This window comes from Zootermopsis nevadensis, unplaced genomic scaffold (assembly GCF_977971745.1).
Source record: "Zootermopsis nevadensis isolate Lab colony 2312 unplaced genomic scaffold, Znev_1.0 Znev_ptg000028l, whole genome shotgun sequence".
Lineage (NCBI taxonomy): Eukaryota > Metazoa > Arthropoda > Insecta > Blattodea > Termopsidae > Zootermopsis > Zootermopsis nevadensis.
The window spans coordinates 9,940,885-9,955,522 of NW_028259160.1; the positions used below are offsets into that span (position 1 = coordinate 9,940,885).

General features: G+C 38.3%; 2 protein-coding genes across 4 annotated transcripts; both read right to left on the reverse strand.

Moving 5' to 3' along the window:
- Positions 1-253: 253 nt before the first annotated feature.
- On the reverse strand, positions 254-7,203 carry LOC110839404 (carbonic anhydrase 2). 3 transcript variants are annotated; one of them, XM_022083573.2, is made up of 9 exons: positions 7,066-7,203; positions 6,869-6,940; positions 4,323-4,392; positions 3,440-3,499; positions 2,384-2,551; positions 1,583-1,733; positions 1,343-1,448; positions 994-1,221; positions 254-589 (listed from the first exon to the last, which is right to left on the reverse strand). In XM_022083573.2, exons 3-9 carry the CDS (start codon positions 4,387-4,389, stop codon positions 431-433), a joined length of 939 nt encoding a protein of 312 aa, XP_021939265.1. In that variant the 5' UTR covers positions 4,390-4,392; positions 6,869-6,940; positions 7,066-7,203; the 3' UTR covers positions 254-430. The 3 variants fall into 3 exon arrangements, with proteins under 3 accessions (XP_021939265.1, XP_021939266.1, XP_021939263.1); XM_022083574.2 differs by lacking the exons at positions 6,869-6,940; positions 7,066-7,203 and adding an exon at positions 5,678-5,734; XM_022083571.2 differs by lacking the exons at positions 6,869-6,940; positions 7,066-7,203 and adding an exon at positions 5,257-5,392.
- A 1,117-nt stretch (positions 7,204-8,320) lies between these two features.
- Positions 8,321-14,275, reverse strand: LOC110839408 (glucose dehydrogenase [FAD, quinone]). The gene is made up of 4 exons (XM_022083578.2): positions 14,199-14,275; positions 11,547-11,736; positions 11,069-11,331; positions 8,321-10,166 (listed from the first exon to the last, which is right to left on the reverse strand). The coding sequence occupies exons 1-4, from the start codon at positions 14,230-14,232 to the stop codon at positions 8,821-8,823; spliced, it is 1,833 nt and encodes a 610-aa protein (XP_021939270.1). The 5' UTR covers positions 14,233-14,275; the 3' UTR covers positions 8,321-8,820.
- Positions 14,276-14,638: the final 363 nt, after the last annotated feature.

A 14,638-nucleotide genomic window follows, 5' to 3' on the forward strand; every position in this document is an offset into this window, starting at 1 on the left:
TAAGGAAGAATATACGTCTACTCTCAATTTGTAAACATTATTTCCCAGCGACAGTGCTTATTTCTAGGTCAGTAATGAATGTTTTTACGTAGTACGTGCATTTGCTTTCCTTCTACCTGTGAGCTAGAGACCTGACACATTTTGGTCTACTGTATGTGTAACAAACTCTGTTATATTATTGATAAACTATTTTGGTTATATAAAATCTGACTAATAATATTTTATATTCTTAGTAGTTTGTACTTCAAAGTGATTTGAGATGAAAAATTATGAATATTTATTTCTTCTTTAAACCAAGAACCAACAAATTCAAAGCTACAGGCAAAATATTTTCAGTCCGCTCGATGTACATTTAACCAGAACAATTTCTCTAAAGAAAATTTTTCATTGCTTGTAATCGTCCCCGCTGGAACAATCTCCAGCTCAGGTTTCAGTTATACCAGAGTTGCTCATCGTTTGTAAGGTTCCCACTCGACGTGTCCGAAAACATTCTTCTGACGTACACGATTCGATTGCCGAGTTCTTGCAGCACGCGGTAGTTGTCGGCTATCTTGGATTCTCCAGAAGATAGTCGTCTGAACTTCTTCAGCTGAAATTAATCACATTGTAAGTTGTCACACATTACTGGTAAGTGAAAGTATTTTTCAAATACTCCATTTCTATTCTGAAGGTGAAGGCAACATTCCTTTGAAACGTTGGTAACAAAACCTCCATGAATTCACGGTGTTGCGGCATAGAATAACAACTTAGCCTGGTATGATGGGATAAACGTTGAAGAGCCCAATGGTAACATTTTTTCTCGCCTGCTTCAACAGCGATTTGTTTCGCATTTATAGGTTATGTATTATTCTCATTGTCAACAGATATTATTTCATTAAACAACATTAACCAGTTGATCTCTGTAATGGGATAATATTTTATTTGCTGTCCGGGCTGAATTTAAAATTATTAATTTTGTCTAGCGTCGGCTTTAAAGGGGACGGACACACTCGCCTGCATGTAAGAGATGAATTGTGGCTCCGGAAACACGATCCAGGTGACTGCCTCGGAGCAGGGCGGCGTGGTCAGAGACCCACGGTAGGTGTAATATATCTCAAGGTCGCGTGGCAGAAGCGATGCCATGGTGAAAGTGGAGTCCAGGTAAACGGACTGACCTTCCAGCTTCACTAGGTGAAGTTTCTGCAGCAAGGGTTGTAGTGTTGGGTTGTCCTTCTCTCTAACCTGCAAAACACCCCATTGTAAGTTTTAGTAAATCGCCCCGATTATCATCGTAGTATATACAAGGCCAGAAAAAAGTATACGAATAAATCGTTGAACTGGCAAATGTTAAGACGATGCTTACCTCGAAGAAAAACGCAAGGACTGAGAGCCCGTCGCTATGGCCCAGTGCTTCATGGACAGATCCGTAACTTTGTTTCCTGTGGACGATGTGCATCTCCATTGGATACCTAAGCCCGTAGGAAGAATAAAAAAAACATTTTTTTCAGCGTTATAAACCCCTGCCCGTAAACTGGATTGTTTTCGCTGGGGTTGTACCGTAAAAATTTGTCTGATGATATTTGAGGGGTCGTGATCTACTTGCCTTACGCCATTTACTCTGTGCTCGCTGCCCCTGTAATCACGTAGACCCCAATGGAAGTGCAGCGTGTCCATAACGTAATGGTCCTTGAGCAGGGCGCCGTATACTGCAGGGGGGTGCATCGACCTCGTCAGCCCTTCTGGTCTCAGCATAACTTTCCAAGAAACAGAGGTCGTGTAATTACAATATCGATTTTGCCCTTCCCCTTTCCTGCCTCTTATGCAGTGGGTATTGCTGAAGTGTGAAGCAGGTTGCTGACCTCCGTTTAGTGCCGAGGTTAAGAATGCATTAACTCTCCCATAATTAAGGATGTGAATACATTTACGTATTGTATATTTTCTTCAGTGTTTGTTCATTCTGCCATGAGTTTAAGAACTAAATATGAACGAGAGGTATTTATTACAGCGCGCAGAGGCATAAATTAATATTTATTAACCGTGTTAATGAAAAGCAGAAATTTATGTTAAGCAATTGTAGATACAAATATAAACCCCATGTCACATTTACATAGCTAAAGTAAATAAAATTAGTTCATTGTTAACAAAATGATTCATCATAATGTCATTTTTGCTGCTCTTTGTTAAGGTCTTGTACCATTTTACTTTGAAAGTTGTTACGCTTAAGATTGGATTAATATATGTATACATAATATTCTAACTCATAGGCCTACCATAATATGATATAAATTAGTATTAATAATGGCAGAGATTTACAGTGAACAGACGCGAATTGCATTCTCGAATTTCATTTAATACAGTCAAAGGGGAAACAGCGAAATAATTACGTTGTCGTTTTATACCGTACCTGAGTGTCCATTGTTTGTGAGGTTAAGAGGCCCAGGTAACGGGTCGTGGTAGCCAACCATCTCCACTGCTCTCAGCGGCAGAGGTATTGCACGATGTCTGATGATCTGTATCGGCGATTGATTCTCCCCGCCACATTTCTTGTGATCTTCTTGCCACAGCACTTGGCCTGAAAGTCGACAGAATTTTGTAAGCTCCATCGCTTTTAGTACCAATGTCTGGCTCTGAATTTAAAAGCTGCAATGTACCGCCCGAGCTGTGGCTTGCTACGTCACACGCAGGGGCAGGTCAGGGCATCTTTAAATCGTAGTGCTATTGTTGATTCCAATTCGTGATGAGGTACGATGAATAATATTTCATTGAACGATTCTCAAATTGAGTTTGGTTGTTTTTCGAATAATATGCGAATCCCTTTTTATGCTATTCTTAAAATAGTTGCCATTCGTGTCACCGCATAGAACATACTTAATTTTTCTTTGTTCATTTACTCTTCTAGATACTGTGCCTCTGTCAGTAATGTAACTTTTCTTTAGACAACTATATTTTGATTTAAATTATGTCAGACGGTTTGGGTTGGCCCTTTTTGCGTTTCAAATCTAAAACTTCTTGACGATGGTGAAGAGTCAATTGAATAAAAATTTTCTTGGATATTATCCATCGTCTAGTAAATATAAAACGTAAAACGACGTTTCGGAGATGGGACTCTATCTCCGTCTTCAGGTTCCTACACAGTTGGGCCGGAGATAGGGATTAGCTCTATCTAGTGGGCCCAACTGTGTAGGAACCTGAAGACGGAGATAGAGTCCCATCTCCGAAACGTCGTTTTACGTTTTATATTTACTAGACGATGGATAATATCCAAGAAAATTTTTATTCAATTGACCTTTTTGCGTTATTTTACTCGTGATGGAAATATAATTGGGGCCTGGGTTCTACTGATAACGTTGTAATGTTATGACCTTGAAGTATGCAATTTGGTGACGGCGATTACAACTGGTATATTTTGCTGTGATAAGCCTGGCGGTTGTAGTGTAATTGAAAGTCGCAGAATACATACGATTTCTGGCATAGCCGAATCTGTGACTCCGAGCGACTCTATGGTTCCGGCCCCATGCACCTGAAACAATGAAAATATACTCAATGTATTAAAGAGAACAGACAGTTTTAGGTTACAATATGGGTTTACCATCGGAACATTGAGCAAGTGAAAATTAAAATGCATGCTACTAGATTTAACCTCGCGCACACTAGTTTGGTAGATATCGAACATTTAGAAGAGAAGATTTCAACCCATTTCCGTCAGTACGAAGTTGAAAAGACACTTTTCCTTAGTTTCCATGTTTAGTTGCGGTTCAAAGTAATTCTAATTCCGTCCATTAGTTCCGTTCTATTCTTCGTCTTTCTGCCAGCGAATCCCAAATGATTCCTAAATGACCATCTTCCTCCTCGCCTTCTGCGTACTGAACGGTTATGGCCTGCCTTGAAAAGTTTTAAGCTGGCTTAAACATTCTGAGTTTTGTATTAAATTCCAGTGTTCATCATCGTGCTCACAAAACACATCATTCGAGTCTATCCTGAGTCAGTCCACACATTGAAACCGTATTTCCTAATACTATATTCATATTAATATTTGTCCATCTTTCCAAGTATCCCTAGACCTCCCATGGTTTTTTTTCCTTCTTCAGGATTTCCAACTGCAAATTCGCGTGTCCCCCCCAAATATATTCTCCTCTTACCGCCAAGAAGTATTAAGTGGATAGTAAAACTTATGAAGCTAGCCATTGGCTTGTCCTGTGTAACTTTCTAAGTCCACAGTTATTTAGTCTAGTTTAAAATTCCTTCTTCTCTTCTTTTCAGCCATCCTTAGTCCGTATTTTACATCGTACAAAAACATTTATTAATCTTTAAGTTTTTAAAATCTGTCGCAATGAAGCACTTACCATTTATCAGACTGAAGAAAAGAATTGTCAAGAAGAGGAACTTGACAAGGAATCTCACTTGAAGCATCGTCTGTAATAGAAATTGCAGTCGTATTGAGTGTGTTATACAGGGACTAAAGAATGCATGTTTCATTGGGTGGATACCTAAAACTAACTGATACGGAGAAGCACATGTTTCAAGTTCTCAATTATCAGTCATTCTGCTTCTCGTATAATCACTGTCGATGTTTAATCGTTCGCTCTGTCACACACAATCGATCCATCCATCCATCTAACTTCCAAAATTACAAGTTTAATGCAAGATTGCGACTGTGATGCATTTCACGGCAGGTTCTTTTGACCTTAATAAATTTCAATGCAGAGAAATGCAAGATTATAATCAAAATATGTGTTTTAACGTCAGATGTCTAAATTTAATTTAATTCACAAGTAGCCTATGCCATTTTCAATAAGGGGAGAATAATATTACCTCTTCACTTATTTCACCTACAGTGTAGATAATAAAAGCGAATAAATACATTGCGTAAAATCAGATGTCATTAGAAGCTTTAACATTTATCCAAGCTATTCTTATGATAAATCATACAGACGTAGGTTGTGAGGTTGTGGAGTGGATTCATCTAGTTCAGATATTAATCATATTGATATTTATTAATCTGTTGGTTTCAGTTTACAATTTTGGACATTACTCCCTGGTCATATGTTTACTTCTAAATATATTTACATTTTTATATTCTCTGCTGTCCTTTAAACTATGCTACTATCCGTCAACTTTGCTGCACCACAGTTTATAATTTATTCGTCGTCATATTTTATCACTGATCTTTTTACATTTTTTCTGACAAAACTGGGGAATTCCTTGCTAGTTTCTCAAGAAAGACTCTGTTCCATGTGTTAAGTATAAGTGTCCTATATTTTTAGTGGCTTTACTCACTCCTTGCAAGAAAATTCTGAGATAATTGCTCAGAATAGGCCACGACCCTGAATCCCAGACATTTCCCATGTCGTGATTATACAACCTGCCCCTTCGACGTCCTATTATGTGAGCAGCTTGGAAAACACTGTTAAGGAAACTACGAACCATACTCTGAAGTCTATCATGTTAATTTGAATGTCCTGAATTGAGAAGAAATGCTGTAATTATTCTAATTACGGATACAAACTGAAGTGTTCATGTTTCGAAGCTTCTAGAATTAGATGCCGGTACTAAAATGCCCCGTGCTAATCGTCAAACGCTGTTAAATTTAGAAGGTTTTATGTAGGATCAGATGCATTATCTGTTTTATTTGATGAAGATTCTGTAATCTGTAATGCAAACACTTATCACGTTTCTGACCGCCTGAGTCTGTACTTACAGTTTAGAAGACTTTACTAATTCACACGCTTACGTCTTCGCGTGCACTGTCTAAACGAAACATCACTTATCATAGTGCAATGTCATTAATTGTAGTTTAAATAAAGCCTGTCTCAGCTATGAAAAGAGTACAGATAATATCCTTGGTTTTCGTGATGTGCCAATGATGACAGCTCAACAGCTGTGTGTTTATCAAGGCCTTCGTTAGGTAATACTTATTCCTTTACAGTGCACACAAAAGGTAACGTTTTTTGTCCTCAGGTATATTTCTTGACTGCGGAAATGATGGGACTGTGTTCAATGATGAAATTCAGCCTACTTCGAAATGACACAACTAGTGACATAATTGATCTCGAAATTATTGGTTTAGCGTTCGAATCTTGTTCATGACATCACCGCCAGTCATCTTCTTCATAGTCACAATTGCTTAGGTTGTTATTTATATAAATTTGCATATTATTACAAATTTTCAGGTACTGGAACTGATATTTTGTTGTATAGGAATAAGTTTAAAGCTTTGTTAAAATAATACATTTCTATAATTGGTATTATTGTAAGAACATTACGAATAATGTTTGAGGATTCTATTAATATTATATACTCCCTTTTGTCCATTGTTTAATTATGGACACTTACAGCTTAATAAAGAAAACTTATTTTCTCAAGATGGCTGTCTTCTGGGTTATTACGCCGTGTGGTCTGGTAGAAGTTTACTGACGTTTCAGAGGTGCTTGCTGCTTCCATCCCAGACGACAGTCATCTTCAGACTCACCGCTGTGGAAACCTCAAATACTACTAAGGCTTGTTTTTTTTTTAAATTATTTCTAAACAGTAAATACGGGCATAAGTGGCATAATTGTTTATCGAACTTCCTTCTCAGTTACAGAAGTTTCAATACTTTAACCGCCGTTATAACTTCAGATTTTGTGCGTTATTTTCTATTTCACATACTTCATTGACTCTGGCATTTATTTATTGATGGAAAATCTGCAATCCTTTCATTGACAAACTAGTCATACTTCAAGTACTCTGAATTAAATTGTCAATGTTGGCATTGTGAGTTGCATATTTTATACCGAGCACTAAGTTCGTACGTGAGGAACCGTTTTTAAATAAAGTAATGAACATTAGATTTGAACTCCATCAAAAGTATATATTACGTTGGACTGATACGAATTAAAATTAAACTCACCTGATCACTTTAGTGTAGATCCTCGTCCGTCACCCCCTTCACTCACGCACCAAATTTAATCGAAATCCGTAACTGAAACATACGAACAAACAAACTCCTTAGTGTGTTTGTTTTATGTGTATGATTCAGAAAACTTATAAAAAACCGTAATAATGTCTAAAACCTTATTACAGTCTTTTAATTCTGCTTTACAGTACCTTTCGTCTCGTTGAGTCGCCAGTCGCTCTGGATCGTTTCACCTCACAACTGAGAAACAATCTCTCTCTTCCAGCAAAGCTTCAGTGCCGTAACCAAGCTTCTTCGAACATAAGCTACTGATCCGCAGTCAGGTAGTGTTAAATACGTATGTTTACTCGTCACCGCGTTAGTTAGCACTTGGTACAGTGAGGCTGTAAGATACAGCTACTGGAACTTTACAAAAGTTGAAAGACACGCTCTTATCAATTACGTATATATGTTCTTTACAACAAATAGTAACACAAATTGTCCACAATATAAATTCGTTTGATTTACGCTCATTCTGCGGCTATAAAATCAAAATAGTGTTACATCTGATCTAGTTATGCTAGTAGGGGCCTCGCGTTCCTTTTGGCACGCCACGTAAACGTTGCCTGTTGAAATGATTCTCCAAATGTTTGTAGTCGTGATGGTTGATGTTTTTACTAATATTATGCTAGACATGTGGTTTATTTTCACGACGTTTCGTGAGTAGACTCTATTCCATTCATTACTACGAAAAGATGTGTAAGGAGGCATTGGTGGCCAAATTTAAGGTTTTATCAAGGCAACTGGAGGGACCGAGGAGAAATTTCTCCATCGAGAGAAAAATCTCCAGCCAGAATAACCGGTCCGTGGACCGAAATTTGAAACTGGAGCCATCCGAGGACGGAGCACGTCTGCTGACTGACTACTTTGACATGGCGTCAGATGTTAGTCAAAGTAGTCGAATGATAGGCATTTCGGGTGTGATGAAGGACGAATCACTCCCGGCATATACAGTGTTTGCTTACTGTCATGTTTATTTAGACAGTCTGCCTTCGCTTTATGGGATTTGCCTTGATAAATGTGGCTTTAAATGTAATGAGACAGGCCGCACTGTCAAATGCGAAGAGTGTTCAAAACCTCATTAACGAAAAGTATTTTCGGAGTCTGTTTTATGAGCAGTTTATATGAAAAAGATTGTGGCCTCAGTCAAGACCACATTTTGGACCATCGAATTCCTTTTTACGTAGTAAATTCTTTTCACTGTCACACAGCAAATAGATGCAGGTCAAAATTCGACATGAAGTAGACGCCATGTCGGCAAACATATTTTGTGTAGTCTTTCGTAACGTGATTCGCCGGGTATATTTATGTGAGGAAAATAATGAACACCACTTCAAGAAACTTTAATATTAAATTATTCCACTGGTTGCGTCTCTTTATGAATTTTTGTGAGATGCCATCAAACTGGAAACAAAATTTACATTTTAATTTGTCGGAATGTATTTATTTATTTATATATTTTGTACAGAAATAATTCTAACGTCTATTTTAGTATCGATAAGAAAACTTTGGTAACTCTGATCTTCAACGCTACTTCAAGATTTTTTAAGTTTATCGATGAAATGTGCACTGAGGTGACAAAACCTAAATTAATGACAACTAAATTTAACTCTGTGGGCTCAACTACAAAGTGCTGCCTAAGCAGGCCTATAGAATAGGCCGTGAAATCTTAATTTCCCCCCAAATTCCAAATCTAATTCAATTATATATAGGTGTTGCTGTTAATAGATACAGCAACGTTAAAGAAGTCAGAATCTGTTTATAATAATTGACGCCGTTACTTGTTTGAATACACATGTAAGTCTATAGGTACATAAGAATATTTTATGTTCATATAAACCAATTCCTTGCTCCTTGTACAAGTTTATATGATCTATAATCCTTGTCCTTTTTAAATATTTCTTCTTTTACTGCCAAGCCTCTTTAATCATATCAGACGCTTTTTCTGCTATCATTATTACTGGCGCATTGGTGTTCGAATTCCCTAAAGTTGGAATAATTGACGCATCAACAACGCGCAGATGCTTGACTCCGCGTACCCTCAGCTGCGGGTCCAAAACAGCTTCTGGGTCACTGTCGGGACCCATCTTGCAGGTCCCAGAGAAATGGTGGAGTGTTTCGGTGTAATTCCTCCCTAGGCAGGCCCAGTAATCATCAGTACCGAACTCCAAGTGGGCACAGTCCGGTAATGGTCTCGTGTCTAAGTATACACCAGCATCCTTCAATACCTTTGTGTTGGACAAATTCTTAGCTACGAAGTTACAAGCATCAATTATGACATTCAGATCTTCAATATTTTTAAAATAATTTGGAACTATAACAGGTTGTAGAAAAGGATCTTTGTTCCTAATAGTAATATAACCAATACTTTTTTCTAACATAACACTAGGTTGGAAATAAATCCGATTATATTCACAAAATGGAGTATTTAAACGTATTTGACCTGTACTGGTATTAAACACTGCTTGTGATGGCAGGAAATACTGAATGTCAGGAAAATCGATTGCTGGATCAGCATATCGAGACTTTATATACGCTGAAACTTGTAAAGAACCTGGTGCAGAAAATGGCCCTTTATGATTACGTACATATTCACGAAAATGTCTTATGATATTCTGGTTGCTTGACAGAGTCTGTTGTTTGCCCTCTACTTTGAGTTGAGGACCTACACATGTGACATGATCTTGAAGGTTTTTACCAACTGGCAAATCCATGATGACGTCGATACCAGCTGAACTGAGAGTACTCCTAGGACCAATTCCAGAGAGCATCAATACATGTGGCGATTTAAGTGCGCCACTACTAACTATAACTTCTTTGTTTACATACGCTTTGCCCGTGACGTGTCTGTGCCTTTCCGAAGCATATTCGACCCCGTACGCTGTTTTGCTGTTAGGTTCGATAAGAACCTTGGTAACTCTGACGTTAGTTACTACTTTAAGATTCTTTCTTTTGTTGCGAAAAGGTGCAATGAAAGCTCTATTAGTGCTCATCCGACGTCCGTCCTTTTGTGTAAATTGCAGTAGGGTGGTACCAGTTTGGGTACCGCCGTTGATGTCAACATCCTTGTAGCCGAGCTCCTGGAATGCATCCATCAGAAGCTGTACGTTCTTGTCCTGGTATGAGAACCTCTGTACATTTAACAAACCTCCAACTGCGTGATAATTTGTGTTAGCAGCCCTGGAAGGATCTCGATTATTCTCGGACTTCTTGAAGTAAGGAAGGACATCTTCGAATCCCCAACCATCATTTCCTATTTTAAAGAAAGTTATCATCATTGCCGTTACTGTTACAGTAGTTATATTCTTGTTCGGAAGTGACAGAAGGCTGGAGAAAAATTCATAATGAGAAGCTTCACCAAATATTATTAGGATGATAAAATTAAGGATGATGAGATGAGCAGGTCATGTAGCACGCACAGGAGGTAAAATAAATGCATATACATTTTTTAATGGAAAACCTGAAGAGAGTAGACCACTCGAAAGATCTGGGTGTAGATAGTAGAATAATATTCAAATGAATGTTAAGGAAATAGGGTATGAATATTTCTATTGGGTTTGTACTTTTCAGGATAGGAACCGGTAACAGGTTCTTGTGAAACTCCTGCATATCTTTATGCACTGCTGTTCGTGAAACCAGTTCCCGTATTCACGTTATATATGATACATTTTAAAAATTATTAATCTTACAATACGTGTACACACTTTATAAATATAGGCTTGTAAAATACAGCTATATTTCCCTACAAGTGCTGCGTTTGTCTTGGGTCAGACTTCAAATCTTAACGAACCTGAACGACTCCAACTTACTGTGTTGTGTCCCGAGTCTTTCCTAACTTTGCCCAATTCGTAGTTGACTCAAAATATGTCTTTTTTCGGATCTATATTTATCACCTATCAGAACGTTAGAACTACTAAAACGTATCTGGTTCACATTTTCCTCATACACCTCTTTGAATTTTAGACTAGGTACTCCATCCCGTTTTCGTACCTCCACTTAAACGCCAGGAATAGCTGTAAGACTGCCCTGATTACTTCCTCGAACATACCCACAGATCTATCGTTCTTAATCGCCCTATCGTGCCGCTTTCCATATCATATAACCTCGTAGTTTATACAGCGAAGTACAATAATCAATAACAAGCAGGATCCTTACCCAATTCCTTCCATTTATCATAACAGCGAGCATTTCCTCGGTTATATATCATTCCATTCAAAATGCTGCCTCCTCCTAGAACCTTTCCTGCGTTCCACGTGCAAGATTTCCCTCCGCAGTATCCGTCTTCAGGCTCCGTCTGATACTGCCAGTCAAACCTCGTTTCCCAGTTAAGCGGAATGAACGCCGGGACGTCAGCCTGAGGGGGTTCCTCGCCACCCGCTTCCAACAGCAGTACTTTCCAGTCATTTATCTCAGATAACCTGTAAAGGTGCAGAAGTACACGGTACGTCGTTTTGTACACCGAAAAAGCAAAATGTAAGGAGTTTAAAACAACATATGACCTGGCGCGTCACCTACATCCGACAGTCCACCTTGTCCAACTATAAAATTACGAATCTTATATTCGATATTTGTCTTAAATGCCTATTAGAAATAGTGACAATAATATGAGCATTACAGTAGAAACGTCACTTACCTGCTGGCCACAACACAACCTGCCGATCCTCCACCAACTACTATGAAATCATGTCGTTCGCCATCAACAAGATTCAAGGGAGACAAGTCTTCATTAGTCCACTGGGGACCGTTCATTTTAGGTAGAAGCCACAGCAGATAGCAGAGGAACTTAGTCGCTGGACATGCAGCAGAAGCCATTGCACTAGACCCTGTATGAATTTGAAATACAAACAAATCACGTTACAGCTCCCCTCTTTATATCGCCACAGAAGCAGTTCACGGATGAAAGCCTCGGAACACCAATTCCCGTGTAATTTCAGTATTTTAATGGTAAGTGCCACCCCTCGCACACATTACGAAATAAAAATAATCCCAGACATAAAAAGACAATTTACCGTCACGCCCGCTTGAACGCCAATATTGCCAGAGGACAGCGTGTGGCACTCTAACGGGGTTGACTGAAATTTATTGAACGCATTCCTAACACCATTTATACTCTATATTTATTGCATCGTTAAAGATCATGTGGATCCCAGTGGCCGCGGAATTTAACGTTATAAGAGCCGTCATAGATCGCATACCGAGAAAAAAAAGTGTTTCTGTTTCAAGCGTGTGATTAATACAGTACAAAACACCTACAAACAATTTCTCCGCTAAAATTATTTTTCTTGCCTGTTGTCCACTACAATATGGACGCTTTGTATCTGTTTGTTCCAGAAATCATTTCGTAATTTTGTGTGTTCCACCTTATCGATGCAACCGCAATCTGGAAGCATTAAATCAGGCCCAGCAGTCGCTACAATCACCTTGCCATCGCCAGGGATGTAGTTTAAACTGTCATAGATGCATATTAATTTCTTTCCTTTTCGATAATAATTACATTAAAGATTTTCAAAGGCAGCCGCGTGATATAGAGTAAAAGTAAGGCTGTCCAGCTACGAACCATGGAAGCGCTTGGGGTGAAGGGAGGTGTAGCTTTTTCTCGTTCTCGGTGGTAGACGTGGGTGAGTGGTCAGCGTCACGTCCCAGCAGCACTTTACCGCAGAGGAACGAATCCATTGAATATAAAGAAGGCTGGGTGGGACCCAGACCCGGTATAGACACAGAGGATGGAAGAAAAACCCTCTGCCGGCAGTCCAGGAGGTGGCCAAGCAAGGTGACTGATACGAATTCAGGTGGTACCCGAGTTTTAAACTTGGACAGCTACTGACTACCCTGACTGAAACTGTTACAGCTATATTCACTATCTCCGTATGAATGCTAAACATTACCTCGGAATCGATCAAGGTTGTCTCCTTTCGAATGCTCGCTGTTTATACAAGAGACGCGAAATACATACGTACACAATTTTACACGGAAAATCGGTAGTAAGGAGGCCTTTTTGGAGACCTAGGCATGGGTGAAAGGATAATTATTGACGCTGGTCTCGAAATAAGGAGAAATGAAGTTGTTCATCTGACTCAGAATGGTACCGATCCCTTGTGGACGCGGTAATGAATCTTTCGGTTCAACGATAAGGGGGGAATTTCTTTTACGAGCTGAGTGACTATCGGCTTCTCAAGAACCCGCTCTATCGAGTTTTCCTTATAGAATAAAAAGTAAGCTTTTTATTAAACTTGGGCTGTAAAGGAATGCTTTCTGTAACAACGGCCTTGAACTATTTTTTTGTGGGATATACTGCAGGATCTTGGAAACGTTTAAGCCAACACATCACCGAAATGACGTACAAAAATGTTAGGAAGGTAATTCTATTCGTTGAAAATTGACATAAACTAGTGGAAACAAAATACAAGTTTTGTTGCGTATTAGGTTCTCATAATGCTGTTATTGGTCTTTTGAATAGGATGGCGTGACGATTGGGATGGTCAGTCTCTAGGTACATGGAAAAAGATTACTTCAAATTACAGAACTGACAGCCCGTTCTAAAAATGCGCATTTCCGCTAATAGTTGATACAATAAAGTTAGCCATAAATGTCTTCATTTTCTGCGCCGATTAATGGAAAAATAAAATTAGAGTAATTGCACTCGACGTTATTACGCTATTGTCATTTTTTTACTGCGAAGTTGCTATCATCATAGTACAATTCACAAATGTTTGTCAATTCTGCGTCAATCAGAACGTCATTCTCCGCATCCCCTGTCGGAAAGTAACAGTAGGAGAGTAGAAATTGTACAGTCCATTACAAGTACTGGAAACGATATAACTGCTGTTGTGTTGCAGAAGAAAAAATCAATGAATATTTTTATTTTAGCTACCTCTATAAAAAAAACTTAAAATTGAAGTCATTGTGAGCTGTACGAAACCACTGTAAACCAAAATGTGGGCGACTTATTTATATCCTTACGTTGCATAGAATATATATATATATAATAATTTATGATTATAACTTGTTTGGCATTTATTTTATTTCCATGCTTTTGTCTGTATAGGGATGCAAGTAGGGATTAAAATAACAATTAAATAAACCACAAATAAATAAATAAATAAATACGCAAAATTTTACTTAAAATCTCTTCGTTTGAGAAACCTTCTCCTGGGTAGTTTGTTACATATCTGCATTGCTCAACCCTTTAAATCTTAGTGGTAACTATATGTACCATCTGCTTTAACAATCTGTAGCTCTGCATTTTACCCATAGAATCTATTTTTTGTTAGAATATTACACTCACAGTAAACGGCTATTATTTCTCGAAACAGCGTCATTCAAATTAATGTTATAATGGAGACGAGATGTGTTTCCTTTGTGGCAAGAACTGAATCTTAAAGTACGGTGTAGATGAGCTTCGACCACATTAAAGGGTTAAAAGTATTTCAATTGAATGTGGCGGCTAGCGGAAGTGCAGGGTAACCAACATTTTCACAGAGTTTAATAATGCAGTTAGGTTTAAAACAGCTTTTAATTCACGTATTGTTAATAACATTAAATATTTAAGCTTAGATATAGTTTAATTTCATGTCGAGAGTAAATTTGTCGCTGAAGTGCGTAAAAATATTTTTATATTCTTTTATGAATTTTTTCTTGCTGTTGGCTCCGCTACAAATAATGACAAAATACCTTTGCCGGTCCGTGTTGAACTAAATTAGTCAATAGAGATGCTTATATTAACGA

What these genes read in the sequence shown, in the direction of transcription:
- LOC110839404 (XM_022083571.2), bottom strand. Translation starts at nt 5,325, where the DNA reads ATGGGAAATGTCTGGGATTCAGGGTCGTGGCCTATTCTGAGCAATTAT. An exon ending in CACAAACAATGGACACTCAG is followed by an intron (nt 1,734 to 2,383) that starts GTACGGTATAAA and finishes TTTCTTGGAAAG; the next exon opens with TTATGCTGAGACCAGAAGGG. An exon ending in CACAGAGTAAATGGCGTAAG is followed by an intron (nt 1,449 to 1,582) that starts GCAAGTAGATCA and finishes CTACGGGCTTAG; the next exon opens with GTATCCAATGGAGATGCACA.
- LOC110839408 (XM_022083578.2), bottom strand. Translation starts at nt 14,232, where the DNA reads ATGACGCTGTTTCGAGAAATAATAGCCGTTTACT. An exon ending in AGAAATAATAGCCGTTTACT is followed by an intron (nt 11,737 to 14,198) that starts GTGAGTGTAATA and finishes AAATTCATACAG; the next exon opens with GGTCTAGTGCAATGGCTTCT. An exon ending in TGATAAATGGAAGGAATTGG is followed by an intron (nt 10,167 to 11,068) that starts GTAAGGATCCTG and finishes TCTTTAAAATAG; the next exon opens with GAAATGATGGTTGGGGATTC.